Source organism: Erpetoichthys calabaricus, chromosome 13, assembly GCF_900747795.2.
Source record: "Erpetoichthys calabaricus chromosome 13, fErpCal1.3, whole genome shotgun sequence".
Taxonomy (NCBI): Eukaryota; Metazoa; Chordata; class Cladistia; order Polypteriformes; family Polypteridae; genus Erpetoichthys; species Erpetoichthys calabaricus.
In genome coordinates, this window is record NC_041406.2 from 143,812,795 (window position 1) to 143,831,936 (window position 19,142).

General features: G+C 41.6%; 1 protein-coding gene across 2 annotated transcripts in view; it reads left to right on the top strand.

The window, feature by feature from the left end:
* csmd3b (CUB and Sushi multiple domains 3b) overlaps positions 1-19,142 on the top strand; it is a 1,253,873-nt gene that overhangs the window by 1,101,362 nt on the left and 133,369 nt on the right. For both annotated transcript variants that reach the window (XM_051936007.1, XM_051936008.1), the window contains exons 32-34: positions 7,163-7,276; positions 8,788-8,883; positions 11,565-11,768. In XM_051936007.1, the coding sequence (XP_051791967.1) occupies positions 7,163-7,276; positions 8,788-8,883; positions 11,565-11,768 (414 nt within the window). The remainder of the gene's footprint in view (positions 1-7,162; positions 7,277-8,787; positions 8,884-11,564; positions 11,769-19,142) is intronic.

A 19,142-nucleotide genomic window follows, 5' to 3' on the forward strand; every position in this document is an offset into this window, starting at 1 on the left:
TTAGCTGATGCTTTTATCCAAAAAGAAGCCGATGTTATCAAGAAAACATCAGTCTCGGTGGGGGGACTGTTTGGGAACAAGTGTGACACGACAAGGTGACAAAATCAGTCCTCACAAGTGAAGAGCACAAAGCAAAATGCACGCTAGTTACAGGCTGGCAGTACCACCTGCACTTCAGAACTGGTCACCCACCTAACCACACTCAGGCCCGGCCATGACTTGGATGGGAGACCCTCAAGGAAAAGCTAGGGTCGCTGCTAGAAGAGGTGTTGGTGAGGCCAGCGGGGGGCGCTCACCCTGTGGTCTGTATGTGGATCTCAATGCCCCAGTGCAGTGACAGGGGGGCATTGTGCTATAAGTATGGCGCTATCCTTCAGATTAGACATAAAACCAAGATCTTGACTCTCTGTGGTACTAAAAGATCCCTTGGCATCCTTTATAAAGACTAGGGCAGCGTTTCTCAACCTTTAAGTATTTGCAACCCGAGTTTTCATAGCAGTTTTAAGCGTGTCGCCCTAACGTTTTTTTGAAACCCTAATAAAATTTATTCCTATATTTTTTGCTACTGATACACTGCTACAAGTTTAAAATTTTCCTATGAATAGCGAAATTACGCCACATATGGCAACATTTGCGCCCCACAGTTTGAGAACCGCTGGACTTGGGTGATTCCCGATGTCCACCACAAACTCACCCACTCTGGCCCCCTAATCCTCTAATTGGCTCTCTCTCTCACCTCTTCTCTACCCTAAACTAAAAGAAGTGCCAGTTCAGGGTGATGTTTGTAGATGGGTGCAGAATTGGCTCAGACACAGGAAGAAGAAGATGATGGTGCGAGGAACCTCATCAGAATTGGCTGATGTTAAGAGTGGTGACCAGCCAGCAGGGGGCAGTGCTAGGGCCGCTGCTATTTTTAATATTTATAAACAATTTCGATAGGAATATCAGTAACAAGCTGGTTAAGTGTGCAGATGATACCAAGATAGGTGGATTAGCAGATAATTTGGAATCCGTTATATCATCACAGAAGGACTTGGAAAGCAGACAGGCTTGGGCAGACTCGTGGACGATGAAATATAATGTCAGTAAATGTAAAGAATTACACATAGGAAGTAAAAATGTGAGGTTTGAATACACAATGGGCGGTCAGAAAATCGAGAGTCCACCTCATGAGAAGGATTTAGGAGTCATAGTGGACTCTAATCGGAGTGGTGGCTCTGAGGCTAAGGATCTGCGCTGGTATCCATAAGGTTGCCAGTTCGAATCTCCGTCACTGCCAAAAAGAGATCCTACTCTGCTGGGCCCTTGAGCAAGACCCTTAACCTGTAATTGCTCCAGGGGCGCTGTACAATGTCTGACCCTGCGATCTGACCCCAAGGGGTATGCGAAAACTAACAAATTCCTAATACAAGAAATTGTATAAGGTGAAATAAAGAACAAAAAAATAAAAAAATAAGCAATCGACTTCCCGACAGTGTTCAGAAGCCATTAAGGAGGCTAAAAGAATGTCAGGTTATATAGCGCCTTGATGTGTGGAGTACAAGTCCCAGGAGGTTCTGCTCAAGCTTTATCACACACTGGTGAGGCCTCATCTGGAGTCCCGTGTGCAGTTTGGGTCTACAAAATGGACATAGCAGCACAAGAGAAGGTCCAGAGAAGAGCAACTAGGCTGATCCCAGGGCTACATGGGATGAATTATGAATAAAAAGAGCTGAGCCTTTACAGTATAAGGAAAAGAAGATTAAGAGGAGACCTGACTTAAGTGGATAAAATTATGAAGAGAATTAGTCCAGTGGATCGAGACTGTGAATTTAAAATGAGTTCATCAACAACAACAACAACATTTATTTATATAGCACATTTTCATACAAAAAGTAGCTCAAAGTGCTTTACATAATGAAGAAAAGAAAAATAACAGACAAAATAAGAAATTAAAATAAGACAACATTAGTTAACATAGAAAAGGGAGTAAGGTCCGATGGCCAGGGTGGACAGAAAAAACAAAAAAAAAAAACTCCAGAAGGCTGGAGAAAAAAATAAAATCTGCAGGGGTACCAGACCATGAGACCACCCAGTCCCCTCTGGGCATTCTACCTAACATAAATGAAATAGTCCTCTTTGTAGTTAGGGTTCTCACGGAGTCACTTGATGCTGATGGTCATACAGACTTCTGGCTTTTAATCCATTCATCACTGTTGGAACATCATGGTACTTTGAGTAGATGCGCCACCACCAAAAGGACACCGGAAAAGGAAACAGAAGAGAGAGTAGGGGTTAGTACAGATTTTAGAGCCACCATGAATAGTTATTATAATGAATTGAATATACAGAGTATATTATTAAATTACAGTGAGGTTATGAGAAGGCCATGTTAAAATAATGTGTTTTCAGCAGTTTTTTAAAGTGCTCCACTGTATTAGCCTGGCGAATTCCTACTGGCAGGCTATTCCAGATTTTAGGTGCATAACAGCAGAAGGTCACCCGCCTCACCACTTCTTTTAAGTTTTGCTCTTGGAATTCTAAGGAGACACTCAGTTGAGGATCTGAGGTTACGATTTGGAATATAAGACGTCAGACATTCCGATATATAAGATGGGGCGAGATTATTTAAGGCTTTATAAACCATAAGCAGAATTTTAAAGTCAATCCTGAATGACACAGGTAACCAGTGTAGTGACATCAAAACTGGAGAAATGTGCTCGGATTTTCTTTTCCCGGTTAGGATTCTAGCAGCTGCATTCTGCACTCATTGCAAACGATTTATGTCTTTTTTGGGTAGCCCGGAGAGGAGCGAGTTACAGTAATCTAGTCGACTGAAAACAAACGCGTGAACTAATTTCTCAGCATCTTTCAATGATATAAGAGTTCTAACTTTTGCTATGTTTCTTAAGTGGAAAAAATGCTGTCCTAGTGATCTGATTAATATGCGATTTAAAACTCAGATTACAGTCAACGGTTACCCCTAAGCTTTTTACCTCCGTTTTGACTTTTAATCCTAATGTATCCAGTTTATTTCTAATAGCCTCATTGTATCCATTATTGCCAATCACTAAGATTTCAGTTTTCTCTTTATTTAACTTGAGAAAGTTACTATTCATCCATTCTGAGATACAAGTTAGACATTGTGTTAGTGAATCAAGAGAATCGGGGTCATCAGGTATAACTGATAAATACAGCTGTGTGTCATCAGCATAGCTGTGGTAGCTTACGTTGTGTCCTGAGATAATCTGACCTAACGGAAGCATGTAGATTGAGAAGAGCAGTGGACCCAGGATAGAGTCTTGTGGAACACCATATAGGATATCATGTGTCTTTGAGTTGTAATTACCACAACTAAAACGGAATATGAAGAACACGGGGACACAGTTGGAAACTTGTGAAGGGGAAATTTCGCATAAACATTAGGAAGTTTTTCTTTACACAAAGAACCACAGACAAAGTAGTGTGGTGGACAGTAAGACTTTAGGGTCTTTCAAAACTCGACTCGATGTTTTTTTTGGAAGAAATAAGTGGAGAGGACTAGCAAGCTTTGTTGGGCCGAATGGCCTGTTCTTGTCTCGATTGTTCCAATGTACATTGCAACAATAGCTACTGTACATTTGATTGGGTGGTTTGCTCCTGTCCTGTTAAACTTTTTACTACATGAACGTTTTGCCCTGTAAAAAAATGCATAAAATAGCTCATGTGTGGTGAGCATACTGGCACAAAAATGGCTGCTGACCTTTCATCCAGGTGGGTGCTACAACCTTGGCGATGGCTGAAGTGGTTCCCCTCTGTTTAAGTAAAGCTCTTTGAGTGGCAAGAAAAGCACTATAAATGTAGTTAATAATGATAATTATTATTATTATTGGATGGCAGCCATGACAGTCTTGAGTCTGTGTAAACAGGTCTCTTTCCACCAGCTCTGCCATATTTTTTATCCCCAATTTTCTTTGCAAAAGGTCTCCAGCTCTGTCAGGTGTCATGGACAGTGTCTTCAAGTCCTGCCACCAATTCTCAGTTGGATTGATATCTGTGCCCGTATTTATCGAGCATCTCAGATTTACTCCGAGGAAGTGCACTAAAAGCGAGACTAGCCGGAACAGGACATGAGAAGACACCACGCAGCCTCCGACCTTAGATCACTTTTGTCTCTCCTCATCTTGATGACGGATGGAGGATTTTTTTTCTGGGTTTGTGCCAACGGATCATCACGTGGGACGCTGCCTCGTTTGTTTCCACCATCCATGAAGTGCTTCTTTAACATTGATGTAGTGTTCTTCATCGATTTTCAGTGAACAGCCGTAACACAGCGATGGAGAGGTTGCAATGATTTTTTTTCTATTAGGAGTCACGACTGAACGTGTGGGGAGAATACAAATTGCCAAAGAAAATAAATGATACTTGCAAAAATGGACCAGAATGCTGCCTTAAAGTTACAGATGGAGTCACAAAATGACAGGCGGTGCACCACATGAGGCAGAGGTACAACAATGGGAGCTGGGGTGGGGGGTAGACTTGCCCCTTGGTTGAGAACCCCCTGCTTGAAACAGATGGCAACAACATAATGAAAGAGCACAAGCTGGGCAAAGGTGCTGGGCAGTCAGAGGCAGGATTGTAAGCCACAGCCCACTGTGCCAGTCGCCCAAGAAGGAAGGAAGGGGTTAATGGTAGGGGGTCTCGTATGGCAAAAACGTATCATAATGTAAGAGGTCACACTATAGGCAGTGGTATCGGGCGAGGGTGCAGAATGGAACCCGCTGTAATCTGCAGGGTGGCTGGGGACTGACGCCTTAATCTCATATCTCAGCTAGGGGTCCACCTCTGGTTGAGATTCAAGTTTGTGTCTCTTTGGTTCATTTTTGATTCTTTAATTTACGTACGTAATGCTTGTTCCTTTTTTATGGTTTTGTCAGTCTGTAAATGTAGCCTGTGTTTTGTACCATGTGTTATAGGGGTGGTTCCCCAAGAGATGGGGTCACCTGCCAGTCGCCACCCTACAAATTGGAGGGTCTCCCACTGTTCTTGGTGGTTCCTTTCAAATGTGCTAGGGAGCAGAGTTTTTACTTGGGCTTCCATTGTGCTTATTTCCTGCATTTTTGAACCTGTGCTCTGTTTTTGACTTCTGTATTGGGACTGCGGTGTTTGCTTTACCTTCTCAGGCAATTCCTTCTTGTGCTCTACTGAGCTTTTTGGGCTGAAAAATAAATCTTTTATTTTTTAAAGATTTTTTCGAGGTCCTTTTTATTTCTAGTCGGGGTTTTGACGGTAATATTCCCTAGTCAGCAATTTTGGAAATATTTATGGGACTTATGAGCTTTTGGGACTCCCAGTTTGTGACACTTACCAGTACACAGGAGGCAAGAGCAACCTCAAGACCTCTTTGTCTCCATACAAAGGTGTGGAGGAGATCAAGGAGGTATGGTACTGTTGGGCTGGAAAAGGCCATTTAAAGAGAAGGAGGACCAGGACATGAAGAGTCAAACTGGAGTCTTTGTTATGGGCGGAGGCCAAAATCAGAAAAGCACTTCAAATAATGAGCTAAAAATGTGCAATAGTTAATTCTGCAGGGACTAGTTAGCTTTTTCCACAAGAGTTTTCTGTTGCAGTCCAAAGTCTTGGACGCTAAGTGTAGCACAGTGCCATCCTGAATACCCTCTGGATAGCTACATTGCCACTACATGGCGACTCCTGGGCATCACGTGGTAGCAAAGGTAATACGTCACACACAATGATATGGCTGTTGGTCACGAAACTTGAGGGGCCTGCTTGAAATATGGAGATGGCACAATAACTAACAAACATAACAAATGAAAAGGTAATAATCAGCAGAAAATGAGAAAACTGGGCACAAAAATTGAAGAAACTCTAATGATTATCAGAAACGATACTCAGAATCATTACAAATATGATACAAACAATGTAAACTTGAAATGACGAACAAGGGGATAGATAGATAGATAGATAGATAGATAGATAGATAGATAGATAGATAGATAGATAGATAGATAGATAGATAGATAGAACTTGGTATAGTAGGCAGGATTAGATAGATATGTGAAAGGCACTATATAATAGATCGATAGATAGATATGTGAAAGGCAGTATATAATAGATCGATAGATAGATATGTAGATAGATATGTGAAAGGCACTATATAATAGATAGATAGTGTAAGAAGAATGAGTCAGAGACATCATAAAGAGTTGGGGCAGCCACCCATATAATAAATTCTCAGCTGCAAAATTGCTGTTTTAGTAGCACGATGTGCTTAGGTCAGAGTCCAGAACAGAACTGCCTGTACTGAGGCAACATGGCAGTTTTAAAGGCCTGGAAGGGAAATGACGTCATCGGTGCAGGAACTGGGAGTGGCTTCCCTCGTGCCCGGAAGTGATGTCATCATTGGGGCCGGCAACAGGCGGGATTTTCCCGGGAAGGGTCTGCAAGGGACTGAAAGAGAGATAGTCAGTACACTCCGCCACCCCCTGGTCTGGCGGTCTGGCATAGAATTACTAGTGTTTAGGCCCTTCAGCTGTTTCCCATGCGCACGTGTGTGACAATAGATAGATAGGTGGGTAGGTAGGAAAGGCAGCCATAGCACCTGTGCTTCAGGACAGGTCATACACCTGAAGCTAAACCTGGTCAGACCCGGCCAGTCCTTGAATGGGAGACCATCTTGGAAATGCTTGGGTTGCTGCTGAAAGAGGTGTTGGTGAGGCCAGCAGAGGGTGCTTACCCTGTGGTCCATGTGTGGATCCCACTGCCCAAAAGATCCCGGGGAAACCTTCAAAAAGAATAGGGTTTATCCCAGTGTCCTGGCTAGATTGCCCACCTTGGCCTAATCCATTCTGGCCCCCTAATCACCCCCTATCTCTAATTGGCTAACTGTCTATCACCCTTTCACCATCTAAGAGCTAATGTGGTGAGTGGACTGGGCCAGCAATGGCTGCCTTTGCATCGTCCAGGTGGGTGCTACACGATAGTGGTGGTTGACGTGGTTCCATTCTCTCTATGAAAAGAGTTATACGAATGTAATTAATTATTATTACAATACTGATAGATAGATGTTTTAGCGTAGTTGGCAGGATTTTGATTATTCTTTCGAACAGGTGAAAACTGTCTATTACATTGCATTTACTTTTGTTGTTAATTTTAACTTTTGTGTTTTCATTTTTCCCCGCAGTTATCTTTGGACAGTTTGTCGTTTTTCTAACGTCCCTCAATGATGTAGTAGAAGTGTACGATGGCCCGTCTCAACAATCTTCACTCTTGTCCTCACTTTCTGGTTCCCATTCAGGTATTCTTTTTTCTCTTACTGTTTAATTATTTTTGTTGTTCATTTTTTTAATACGTGTTTCTTTTTTGCCAAAATTATCATTACGTTTGTTTTCTAAATAACTGATCAGCTTAACAAATCTAAGGCGCCTTACCTTTCTGACATTTAAGAGCCACTGTACTGTACCTGTTACTGACACCTTAATAGCATTCTAGAAATGAACAATATGTTACCAATTCCCAATGAATATTTACCCATTGTGATAACGTGATCACCAGTATCAGCTTCTGACGTGAAGCTTCGAACAGCACATGAGCCGCTTTGTTGTTTCGGTGCTCAAAGTGCGCTGACGTGATGCCAAACGCAGTTCTGAAATGTTTTTAGAAATGAAAATATTTCTTGCAGCGTTTAATGGCGGGATTTTAATTAGGCACTTGATGTGTATATCACTCTGTGTTAATGTTCAATATTTTTTGTACTATAATTTTGTAAGTTTAAATGAAAACGCCACCCTGCCCAAAGTTCCATCTGAGCCGATTGCCTCATCACCTCGCCCCACATGCATGCCTTGTCTGACGCCACTCGGTGTATATGGTGGATGTGTTAAATGAGCCCCAGTGAATGTTCTGTGGTATCAACTGAGTGGACTTGTGGAGTTACTGGTGGAGCTCCTACTGCACGATATTATTATTATTACCCCTCAAAGACTGACCATCAGGGAATTACAATGCGTATTTTGTCTAAACAAAAATGTATTTATTCATAAGAATTACTTCTGAACGCTTTGAAATCACTTTAGTCTTGTTTTGTCAAGCACCTCCTGACTCACCAATATGAGAAAACCCCAGTTTGACTAATCTTGTTATTTAGTTATTCAGGGCTTCAAGTCCTTTGGGTTTCCCCCATATTTGGCCATCTAGACCCCAAAACACCTCATTTTTAGGCCACTTCTTCTGTGCATGAATTGGCACCTTAATGATAAAGATTTTCAGCCAAACTGAACAGAAGGACCTGAAGTTGTGCAGGCCAACTCAGCTGACCCCATGGCATGAGGGCTCAAAGCTACTCTTTATCACAAAACTTTGAAAAATGAGGATCGGTAATATAGGCATGTGGAGTGTCGTTTTGTGGTATTTTTGAGGTGTTTGATCACAAATATGCTCCTGTTTTTGATATCTGATTCCTTACGGGTGGTCCTAGTCCTCTAGTAGCCACTCCCAGAAATGTTAAAAATTTCAAACTTAAACATGTGGGGTGTCGTTTCAGACTACTTCAGGGTCACTGATTACAAATGTGAGGCTATTTTTGATTTTTGAGCCTTTACTAGACCTGTATGGACCTCCATCAGTGGGGGATGAATGACAAATTTCATTTGCATTTGAGAATATTAGGCTTTCAACATTTAAATTGAAGCTCTCCTTGGAATATTTCAAATGTTTGTTATCGTACCTCCTAAAGTAAATCCTTACATTTCTTATGGACCCCCTGAATTAGGCGACTTATGCCAACTGAGACATTTTTCTGTTTTGTAGGGGAATCACTCCCGCTAAGCTCAGGTAACCACATCACCATCAAGTTTACGACTGTTGGCCCGGTAACAGCTAAAGGATTTCATTTTGTTTATCAAGGTAAGTGTATTTTCCTCGAGCGTTACTAATTATTTTATCTTTGAAATGAAAGGAGTTCTTTGCACAGTTCAGCATAGTGTTGTAGGGCGGTGTGGTGGAGCAGCGGTTAGCTCTGCTGCTTTAAGTTCTCGCCCTGGTCACTGCATATGTGGAATTTGCAGGGACTCCTCACATTTGAAAGAACTTTAGCTGGCTACTCTGGCTTCCTCCCACAGTCCAAGGTTGTGCCTTCTAAGTTAATTAGGGATGTTAAATTAGCTCTGGGTGAGTACGTGTGTGCATAACATTAATAGGGTTATCAAAAAATGTTTAGTTCTCCCATTCCCTTAAAGTTTTCCAGGTATCTGGCCACACTGTCTCAGTGTCAGGTAAGCCTCTGTCTTAATTCATCCATCTAAAATGGCGGCAAGGTAGCTTAGGCTTTCTCTAAAACTCTGACAGTTTGGATGGAGACCTCCAATGGACAGCTATTTTCAGGTTTCTCCAGAGGTGTTTGATTGGGTTCTGGTTGGGTTAGTCAAGAACTTTCACAGATTTGTCCCCAAACCGTTCCCGTGTTGTTTTTGCTTACTTCTATTGGAAACGTGAACATTCAGCCCAGTCGGAGGTCCAGAGCGCCGTGGGGCAGGTTTTCTCTACACTTTGCTCCGTTCTGCTTTTCCTCAATCCTGACTAGTCTCCGACCTGCTCCCACCACCTTGCCTTATCTTTGGAATGCTCGTGAGCCTGGTTTCCTCCACGTGTGACACTTAGAACTGAGGCCAAGCAGTTTAATCTTGGTTTGGTCAGGTGTGGAGGAATCTTGTTTTGTCCTAATCTTTGAATCCTCTAGGTGCCACTTTGCAAACTTCAAGTGGACTTTCACATGTCATCTGGCCACTCAAACCCACTGGTGGTTGTCCTTCTGGACGTTTTCTCCCGTCTCCAAACAGGTTTTTTAATGATCAACTGAAGTGACAGCTGGGTCCTTGGTCACCTCTTGTATGAGAGCCCTTCTACCTGATCACTCACTTTAGTTGTTTCTTTCAGACTTCTTCCATTTAAAACTATTGAAGTCACTGTGGCCTGTGAACCTTCAGTGCTGCTGGAGCTTTTTGGGGCCACCCTCAGCTGCAGGCCTCGATACCACAGGCAATTCCTTTGACCTCGGGGCTCACTTTTTGCACACCAATGGGACCTTCTATGGACAGCTGTATGGCTTTCCTAATCTTGTTTAATTATGCAATTGTCCAAAAGTGGAGTCCAAGCAAGGTGTAGAAATATCTCAACAACGAATCAACAGAATGGGATGCCAATGATCTGACTAGTTGTGTCAAGGGAGTAATTCACTGGTTTAATTTTCATACATTTGCAAAAATTCCTGTTTTCACTTTAGCATTCTGGGGTGCTGAGTGCTGTTGGATGAGGGGGAAAAATTAATTTATTAGGCCTCAACCTAACAAAACGTGTACAAACTGAAGGGTGTCTGAAGACTTCGTGAGTCGTCTGTACATCTCACCTGGTCATCTGTGATGTTCCCTGGGGTCAGTGGCTGGTTGTGGTTGCATGAAATTAGACACCCTCATCCAGGTGACCCAGCTGGGATGGATCATGTCCTGACTTGAGTCCAGGTAGCACTACGCCCCCAAGAGATGCCCCCCTCTTTTTAAAACATTAGAACAGTCAGGATGAGGAGAGGTCATTCAACCCCACAAAGTTTGCCAGTACCATCCACTTAATCCTTTCATAAGTTGAGTTTTGAAGGTCCCTACAGTCCTACTGCCCACCACATTACTTGGTCACCTATTCCAAGTGTCTGTGCTTCTCTGTGTAAATACAAAATTCCTAATGTTGGTGTGAAATTTACCCTTGACGTGTTTCCAACTGTGTTCCCGTGTTCTTGATGAGCTCATTTTTAAGTCACTGTTTGCACTAATGTCCTTCATCATTTCAAACACTTCAATCAGGTCTCCTCTTCGTCTTCTTTTACTTCAACTGAGAAGGTTCCTCTCCCTCGGGTTTCTCCCCATAGTTTAGACTCCTCACAACAGTTGCTCTTCTCTGGACCTTTTCCCACTGCTGCTATGTCGTTTATGTAGTCCAAGACTGCACACAGGACTCCAGAAGAGGTCTCACCAAAAAGCTTCAGCAGAACCTCCATGGACTTGCACTCCACACATCGTGCTATCCTCCTGATCCACCACCTCATGAACTCAACTTAATGGCCCTAATCCTGCTGCGATGCCCACTGGCCAGCAAAGCCTCTCCACCACCGCACCCTTTGCTATGTGCTATGACGCTGCTCCACCATACTTGGTCCTCTTTGTCTCGTCGGTTCCCTCTTCCCGGCTAAATGCAGTACTGAGTGATCCAGAATGACTGGGGTTTTGATCTCATGGTGTCTTATATTCTGTTTGCTGCTTATCTTTGATGGCCATTGTTGTTAAAGCTGACCCCCCGTGACCCTGTAGTTAGGATCAAACGGGTTGGAATATGGATGGATGGATGGACCATTCATCTCAGGGTCGAATAGAGCAGACGTTGACTATTTGCAGAACTTCTTAAAGCTGCCGCCGTGGCCCTGAATGTGTTCCTAGCCTGCTTTTAGAACTGTGATGGTCTCTTTTTCCCCCCGCAGGTATCTGTAACTGCAGCTTTGTGCTTGTCGGTGTTTTTTAATCAATCTGCTTCCATGTATACAGCTGTTCCACGGACAAGTGCAACGCAGTGCAGCTCTGTGCCAGAGCCAAGATTTGGAAAAAGGATTGGAAATGATTTTGCTGTTGGCTCAGTGATTCTGTTTGAATGCAATCCAGGCTACACTCTGCATGGATCAACAGCAATTAGATGTGACTCAGTTCCCAATGCTTTGGCTCAGTGGAACGACTCGCTGCCCACGTGCATCGGTAAGTAGAGGAGCCTCATCTCGTCGGGGAAAACGGCGTGCGCTTCGTGTGTGGAGGCAGCCAAAGCTCCCATGAAGAGGAAATGTTGTGTTCCTTTGCTGCCGTCACTTTAGTGACATTGCAGCGATGTCATATTAATCTTTGAAAGTGTCTTGTGAATGATGCAGTAATTTTAAATAAGCGTTCCTCTGTTCTGAGTGAGGAAGCCATATTGACAGCAGTCTTTAGTTCTTCTTCTTTTTAATAATAATAATAATAAAGTTTATTTATATAGCGCCTTTCCCATGCTCAAGGTTGCTATAAAACAGCTCACAGCTTCCTAAATCCCTCAACTGCTAGTAATATGACAAATGGTGACTCTGTCATTTTTGCTCTTGTTTTGAATAAGGCAAATACCTGGCTTGGGTGTGCAAATAATTTCACTGTTGATTTCAATTTTAAAATGTATAAACAAAACAAATCTTTACAATTCTTTAACAATAAACCAAAATGATCTCTAAAATGAACCAAAAAGGAAAGCTTAAAGTGTCAATTAGGCATGACAATTTGTGCATATCCCAAACACCTAGAAATGGTATTTGTTTTACGCTCCTCTCCTCAATCAAAAACTATAAAGTTACAAACTTAGAACAATATTCTTATAAATCTTTTTGTTTGCATGGTGCAAGGAAAAGTGAGGGATGTCAGCGCTGGAGAATGGAGCACATTTGACCCCTACTTAGTGCTTTCTACTGCCCAGGGTAGGTGTAGCAAGTGAATGTCATAGATTACGTTTGCTCCCCAATACTTTGTTAGTCTTCAGTTCTTTCTTGATTTTCTTTTTTTTTTTTTTTTTTGTTTTTTTTTTTTTTTGTTTGTTTTCTTTTGTTTTTTTGGTTTGAAGAAGAGCACCGCGTCTATGCACACTCGGTGGAGTAGTCGCTGCAGACGACTAACGAATAACGTCACACACGCTGAGCCCCGGCGCGTTCTCTGTGTGTTTACCGGTGACATCCGTCCTGCCGGGAGATTGAACAATGGCAGAGCGCCTTAACAGACACATGCCACCCGTCTCTCTTTTTTGTTTATTTGTTTGTTTTTAAACATATTGTACATTGTTCACAGCTGTTTATGGTAATAAGCAATGAAAACGCACCAGCGTGGACAAAATCCATTAAGTATGGATGAGACCGGAATTGCTCTGAAATCTATCAATCTGAAGCCGACATGAGCCTACTTAATTATGTTAAATATCTGCTGATTATTTCTTATAGACACAAGCAATCAATCACCCTGTCTGTACGTGTTTACTTCTGAGGGGCACCGAGCTTTGGATTCTCCATGTCATTTAGAAAGGAAAAAAATCAAGAATTTAAATGAGATACTAAGATATGCTTTGATTATTCAGTATGCCTCACTGTTCTTACATTTTGAGTAGGTTAATGAAAACATTATTTAAAATGGTACATTATCTGATTAAGTCCCTAAAAAAATAACAATGTTTTGGTAAAATCATTATTTTGCAGAAATTTAACCTCATTGGCTTTAACCCCAAGTGTGACTCAGGTGTGGAATTCTGTGCAACTGCAGATAAACCCGAGTCAGGCTTGGGGTGACGTGCAGTGAAACTGTGCTAGGCCTGACTAACTCTTGGGACAGTGCTCTGCTGCCATCTAGTGGATGACATTACAGAAAATAAACACAAAAAAAAAAAAAATGAACATGTTATGGTAACTCATCAATATTCATGAGTGGGGTGGAGTCTACAGTGAAAAACACAATGACAAGTGAAAAGCCATTAAGGCAGATTTAGAACAAACTGAAACTGAACAGTAGATAGATAGACAGGCACTATATAATAGATAGAAGGATAGGTAAATAGGTAGAAGTGAAAGGCACAATATAATAGATCTAAATTTGATAGAAAGACACTATATAATAGATGGATAGAAATGAAAGGCTCTATATAATAGATACATGGAGAGACTGATGATATGTAAGGCACTATATAATGAATAAGATAGATAGATAGATGTGAAAGGCACTATATAATAGAAGGATAGGTAAATAGGTAGAAGTGAAAGGCTCTATATAATAGATGGAGAGACTGATGATATGTAAGGCACTATATAATGAATAAGATAGATGTGAAAGGCACTATATAATAGATAGATAGATAGATAGATAATTAGGTAGAAATGAAAGGCTCTATATAATAAATGGAGAGACTGATGATATGTAAGGCACTATATAATGAATAAGATAGATAGATAGATGTGAAAGGCACTATATAATAGATAGATAGATAGGCACTATATAATAGATAGAAGGATAGGTAATTAGGTAGAAGTGAAAGGCACAATATAATAGATCAAAATTTGATAGAAAGACACTATATTAATAGATGAATAGAAATGAAAGGCTCTATATAATAGATACATGGAGAGACTGATGATACTGTATGTAAGGCACTATATAATGAATAAGATAGATAGATGTGAAAGGCACTATATAATAGATAGAAGGATAGGTAATTAGGTAGAAATGAAAGGCTCTATATAATAGATGGAGAGACTGATGATATGTAAGGCACTATATAATGAATAAGATAGATAGATAGATACATGTGAAATGCACTATATAATAGATAGATAGATAGATAGGCACTATATAATAGATAGAAGGATAAGTAATTAGGTAGAAGTGAAAGGCGCAATATAATAGATCTAACTTTGATAGAAAGACACTATGTAATAGATGGATAGAAATGAAAGGCTCTATATAATAGATACATGGAGAGACTGATGATATGTAAGGCACTATATAATGAATAAGATAGATAGATTTTCTTTGCCTGTAGGTAACGCCTTCCCCATTCCCACAGGCACTACACAGTCCCAGAAGCACAACAGCACAACCACCACCATACTTCTTTTCTTTATCCTCCACTCCTCTCTGCCAAGCTTTGTCTCCCTTCTCCCAACTCTGGCTCTCGGAGTGGTGGCCGCTGGCTCCTTTTATAGCCCACCCGGTTGAACTTCCTGGTGTGGTAGAAGAGGCGCCCACAAGGGCTCAGGAACTACTGCAGCACCCCCTGGTGGTGGTCACAGACCCCAACAGGCTTGAGTTCCAAAATCCCATGCCCGTGGCCCCAATGCAACCCAGGGGGGCTGCCATCTAGTGTTCAGGGGGAGGTACTGTCCTGACCAGGTTTGCTCCCCCGGTCCATTCAATGAAGAGGCATCTTGGCCGTACAAGAACCCCAGCCATCTGTGACAATAGATAGATAGAGTGAGCTTTATTTGTCCCCATGGAGAAATAATATGGCACTGCATGACTGAATTACTGCAATATGCCTGGTGAATTCAGTCGTGTGAAGCTTCACCAAATTGTGACAGTAGCTGTTTGATAAAAAGGCAAACTGATTGCGATTAAGTGCAAGATTAAGAAAGATGTTAGCCCCATAAGGACTGCTCACCATGTGGCAACTGTCAATTTTTGTCACTGAGCCTTGCACTGCGATGGCCTACAATAACAGAAGGGGGCATGTCAGTCGTGCGGATCAGGCACTGACATTTTCCACTGTCAAGTGTAAGCAGCAGAAAAAAAATTATAAAAAAGTGCAGAAACAGAAACCCGCCACTACTGTAACGATGGCAGCATTGGGCTGTGCACTGGTGACTGTTACAAAACGTGTCACACACGAAGAACGAGTGCTAAATCGATATGAGAACAGCAGTGGACATTAGACAGAGAGAACTTTCCTGCTGTACACCTGCAGGAGTGTTGGTATTTACATGTTTTTGTTACATGTAATATTTTAATTTGTTGAAAAATAATCCATGTTTATGGCTTGTGTTTGTTGGGGTAAACCTAATGCTAAGGAGATCAGAGGAATACACCGTGCAAAAGTGATATTTGTTTACTATGCTACTTACTCCATGTAGACTGTAGTGGCAGTTTCAATCTCATTTATTTGTGAGGACATACGTAACCAAGTTTCGGATTCAGCAAGAGCCAACGGTGATCAATTCTGGACAACAGCAATCAAAAATGTCCATGAAAACCAAAGTCTTGTTCCCCGTGTTGCATTTTCCACACTTCAGCTCATCCATTTGTATGCTCACAACAAGCTACATGCATGTGTTATGTTGCTGAATGATGCATTTGTGGTTGTGCTTGGTTGAGCCCGGCGGTGGACTGACATTCCAACCAGGACTTCCGTGGCTCCCCGTTGGACTGCGTGGATTTGTGAACTGAATGTGATGTTAATTTGTTTACTCATCAGATGATATTACAATATGATTTGTTACCCTAAAGTGAGATCATTTCCGTAGCTACCGTTTGAATTATTATTTGTAATTCATGCATTTTTTTAAATTCTCATGCGCACAATTTTACTAACAAAAAGAATTCTTTTTACTGACTTTTAAAATTTCTTGTCAACTAAATCCCACCAATCTGAGTTTTTGTGAAGTGTGCAGAGTTACTTATGCAAAATTGAAGAAGACCTATTACATTACATTATGCACATTTATTTCTTAGCACATTATTCAGTTCAAGCACTTGCAATAGTTAATCTAATCCCCCTTCAAAGTTATACAATCTGTCATGTCTAAAACAGTTTATAATTGACAGTCAGTCATTTTTCTCAGTTTTCTAAGCATATGATCTGTAAAAAATATGGAACAAAATTAACGTTACATTTTTGTAAAATATACAATATATTTTATTATATAATGTTTTGTCTTGCCTTTGTAAATCCTGATGTGTACTTTGGAAATCTGCAGAGAGCGAACATTTCCGGAGGGCCCTGTAACGTGGGCTCTGTTGGGAGTGCACTGATTTTCTGTTATTTCTGAACGTTTTTATTTTTACCTTTGACTCCATGCATGTGTTTTTATCTGAGGGTGTTCAATGCAACTTGTCTGTACTGAATATGTAAAGACAAAGAGCAGGTCAAGTTGAACTTTACAAGCCCCGAATGGGAAACTTCTGTGTTGTGGTTGAAGAACGTGAATTAGCAGACAACAGAAGATGCAACATGAAGATGCGTTATTTAAACGCAATATGCAGAGCAGGTCTTACTCTGCTCTTCCAGTATGTGTTAGCCATAACCAGCAGCCTAACTAGAACATGAGAACGATCCCGGCGAGAACAGGCCATTCAGACCAGCAAAGCTTGACAGCCCTCTCCGCTTCAGTCCTCCATAATAACATCCAGTGGAATTTTGAAGGTCTCTGAACTTCCATTGTTAGAAGATTAGCATCTCCTGGGATAGCAACATCAGTGAGAGGGCAGGTCGTGGAACAACGTATTTGGTCGATTGGCCACCATTGCTCGGTCGGTGTTGATGGGCATGTCACACATGATGGTAACGTCACCTTGTGACTTGTGCTCATACCATAGATATCAGGCACCTCATGGCCAAGTTCCTTGCTAGACAGCTGGCCACTTTGTTATGCCTGTGCACGTATTTAGTATTATTATTATTATTGAAAGTAGAATTAAAGGGCAAAAGATGGCCAATTTCTCCGTTTCAAATGAAATCTACAGTAGTGTTACTCAACCACCCAAAAGTGGGTGGCAGGGGGTCACCAGTGGCTTGTGAGTTGCTGCTGTTTATAATGGTAGCGGGTTGCTGTGTGCCCCACCACTGTGATAGTACTCGATTCACCAAGGGGAACACACGCTCTGACAGTTAATAATAATTACAATAATACATTTTATTTATTCGTAGGCGCCTTTCAAAACACTCATGGACACCAAACAATGGATGAAACACTCATCATAAACAAAACTAAAATGCAAAATTTAAAATCAGACAAAGCAATTGTAGTCAAAGAGAAAAAGCAGTCTTAAACAAATTATTTAAGTTTAGATTTGAAAAGTGAGATTGATTCAATGTTTCTAAGCTCAGATGGTAGTGAGTTTCAGAGCCCCCCATGGTGGTAAGACGGATGAAGGGGGCAGTCAAGTGGATGGATGAAGAGGATCTAAGGGTATGGGAGGGAATGGCAGACAGATATGGAGGGGCGAGGTTGTGGAGAGCCTTAAAAGTGAACAGAAGAATTTTGAATTGAATGTGGAACTTAACTGGAAGCCAATGAAGCTGCTGCAAGACGGGAGTGATGTGGTGAATGGAAGGGGTTCTAGTAATGATGAAGGAGGGCAGCTGAATTCTGGACCAGTTGAAGCTTATGAAGAGATTTGCGAGAAAGACCAAAGAAAAGGGAATTGCAATAATCAAGACGAGAAGTGACACGGCTGTGAACGGGGACAGCAGTGGTGTGGGGAGCGAGTGACGCAGGGGCGAATACGATTAACGTTACGCAGGCCGGGAGATGTTATTGATGTGGGACTGAAAGGATAAAGTACTGTCAAGGATGACACCTGTGGGGAAGGGCAGACAGAGGAATTATCAATAACAAATGACCAGTTTTGGATAATGTTGATTTTGTACCAATGAGGAGAACCTCAGTTTTGTCACTTGTTATTTAATTTAAGAAAATTAGAAGAAAACCAGGATTTGATTTCAGCTATGCAATCAATAAGCGAGGAAGGTGGAAAGGAAGCAGTAGGTTTGGTAGTGAGATAGAGCTGGGTGTCATCAGCGTAACAATGGACGCTAATGTTATATTTATGAAAGATATTACCAAGGGGAAGGAGGTAAATAATGAAAAGGAGGGGTCCCAGGAAAGAGCCCACCTGAAGTAACAGCGGTGGGTTGGGATGTGAAAGTTTTAAGCTGAAGATACTGAGTGAGTTTAGTTGCACTCGATTTACTAACCCCGTCTACCCCCACTCTGACAGTCATGCTCGTTTTACTAAGGGGGACACCCTCCCCTCCACTTTACTAAAGGGGATTGGCCGTCCTCCCGCTCTGATGACGTGTTTGATTCACCAAGGGGAACCCCCCTCTCCCAACTATGACGAACACACTCGATTTACGAAAGTCAACAAACGGATACCCTTGGTGGGTCGCAAAGACACTTACATGGGGGAAAAAGTGGGTCCCGGCACTAAGAAGGTTGTTGATTGGCGACTCTCGGCTGGCCGAGTGTAAGCGAGCGTCGGTGTGTGTGACGGACTGGCAACCTGTGCAGCGCTGGTTTGTGACTATGGGGTATAGATAGATAGAAAGATAGATAGATATATCATATTTATTTGGTGTAGTTGGCAGGGATAGATAGATAGATAGATAGATAGATAGATAGATAGATAGATAGATAGATAGATAGATAGATAGATAGATAGATAGATAGATAGATAGATAGATAGATAGATAGATAGATCATATTTATTTGGTGTAGTTGGCAGGAATAGATAGATAGATAGATAGATAGATAGATAGATAGATAGATAGATAGATAGATAGATAGATAGATAGATAGA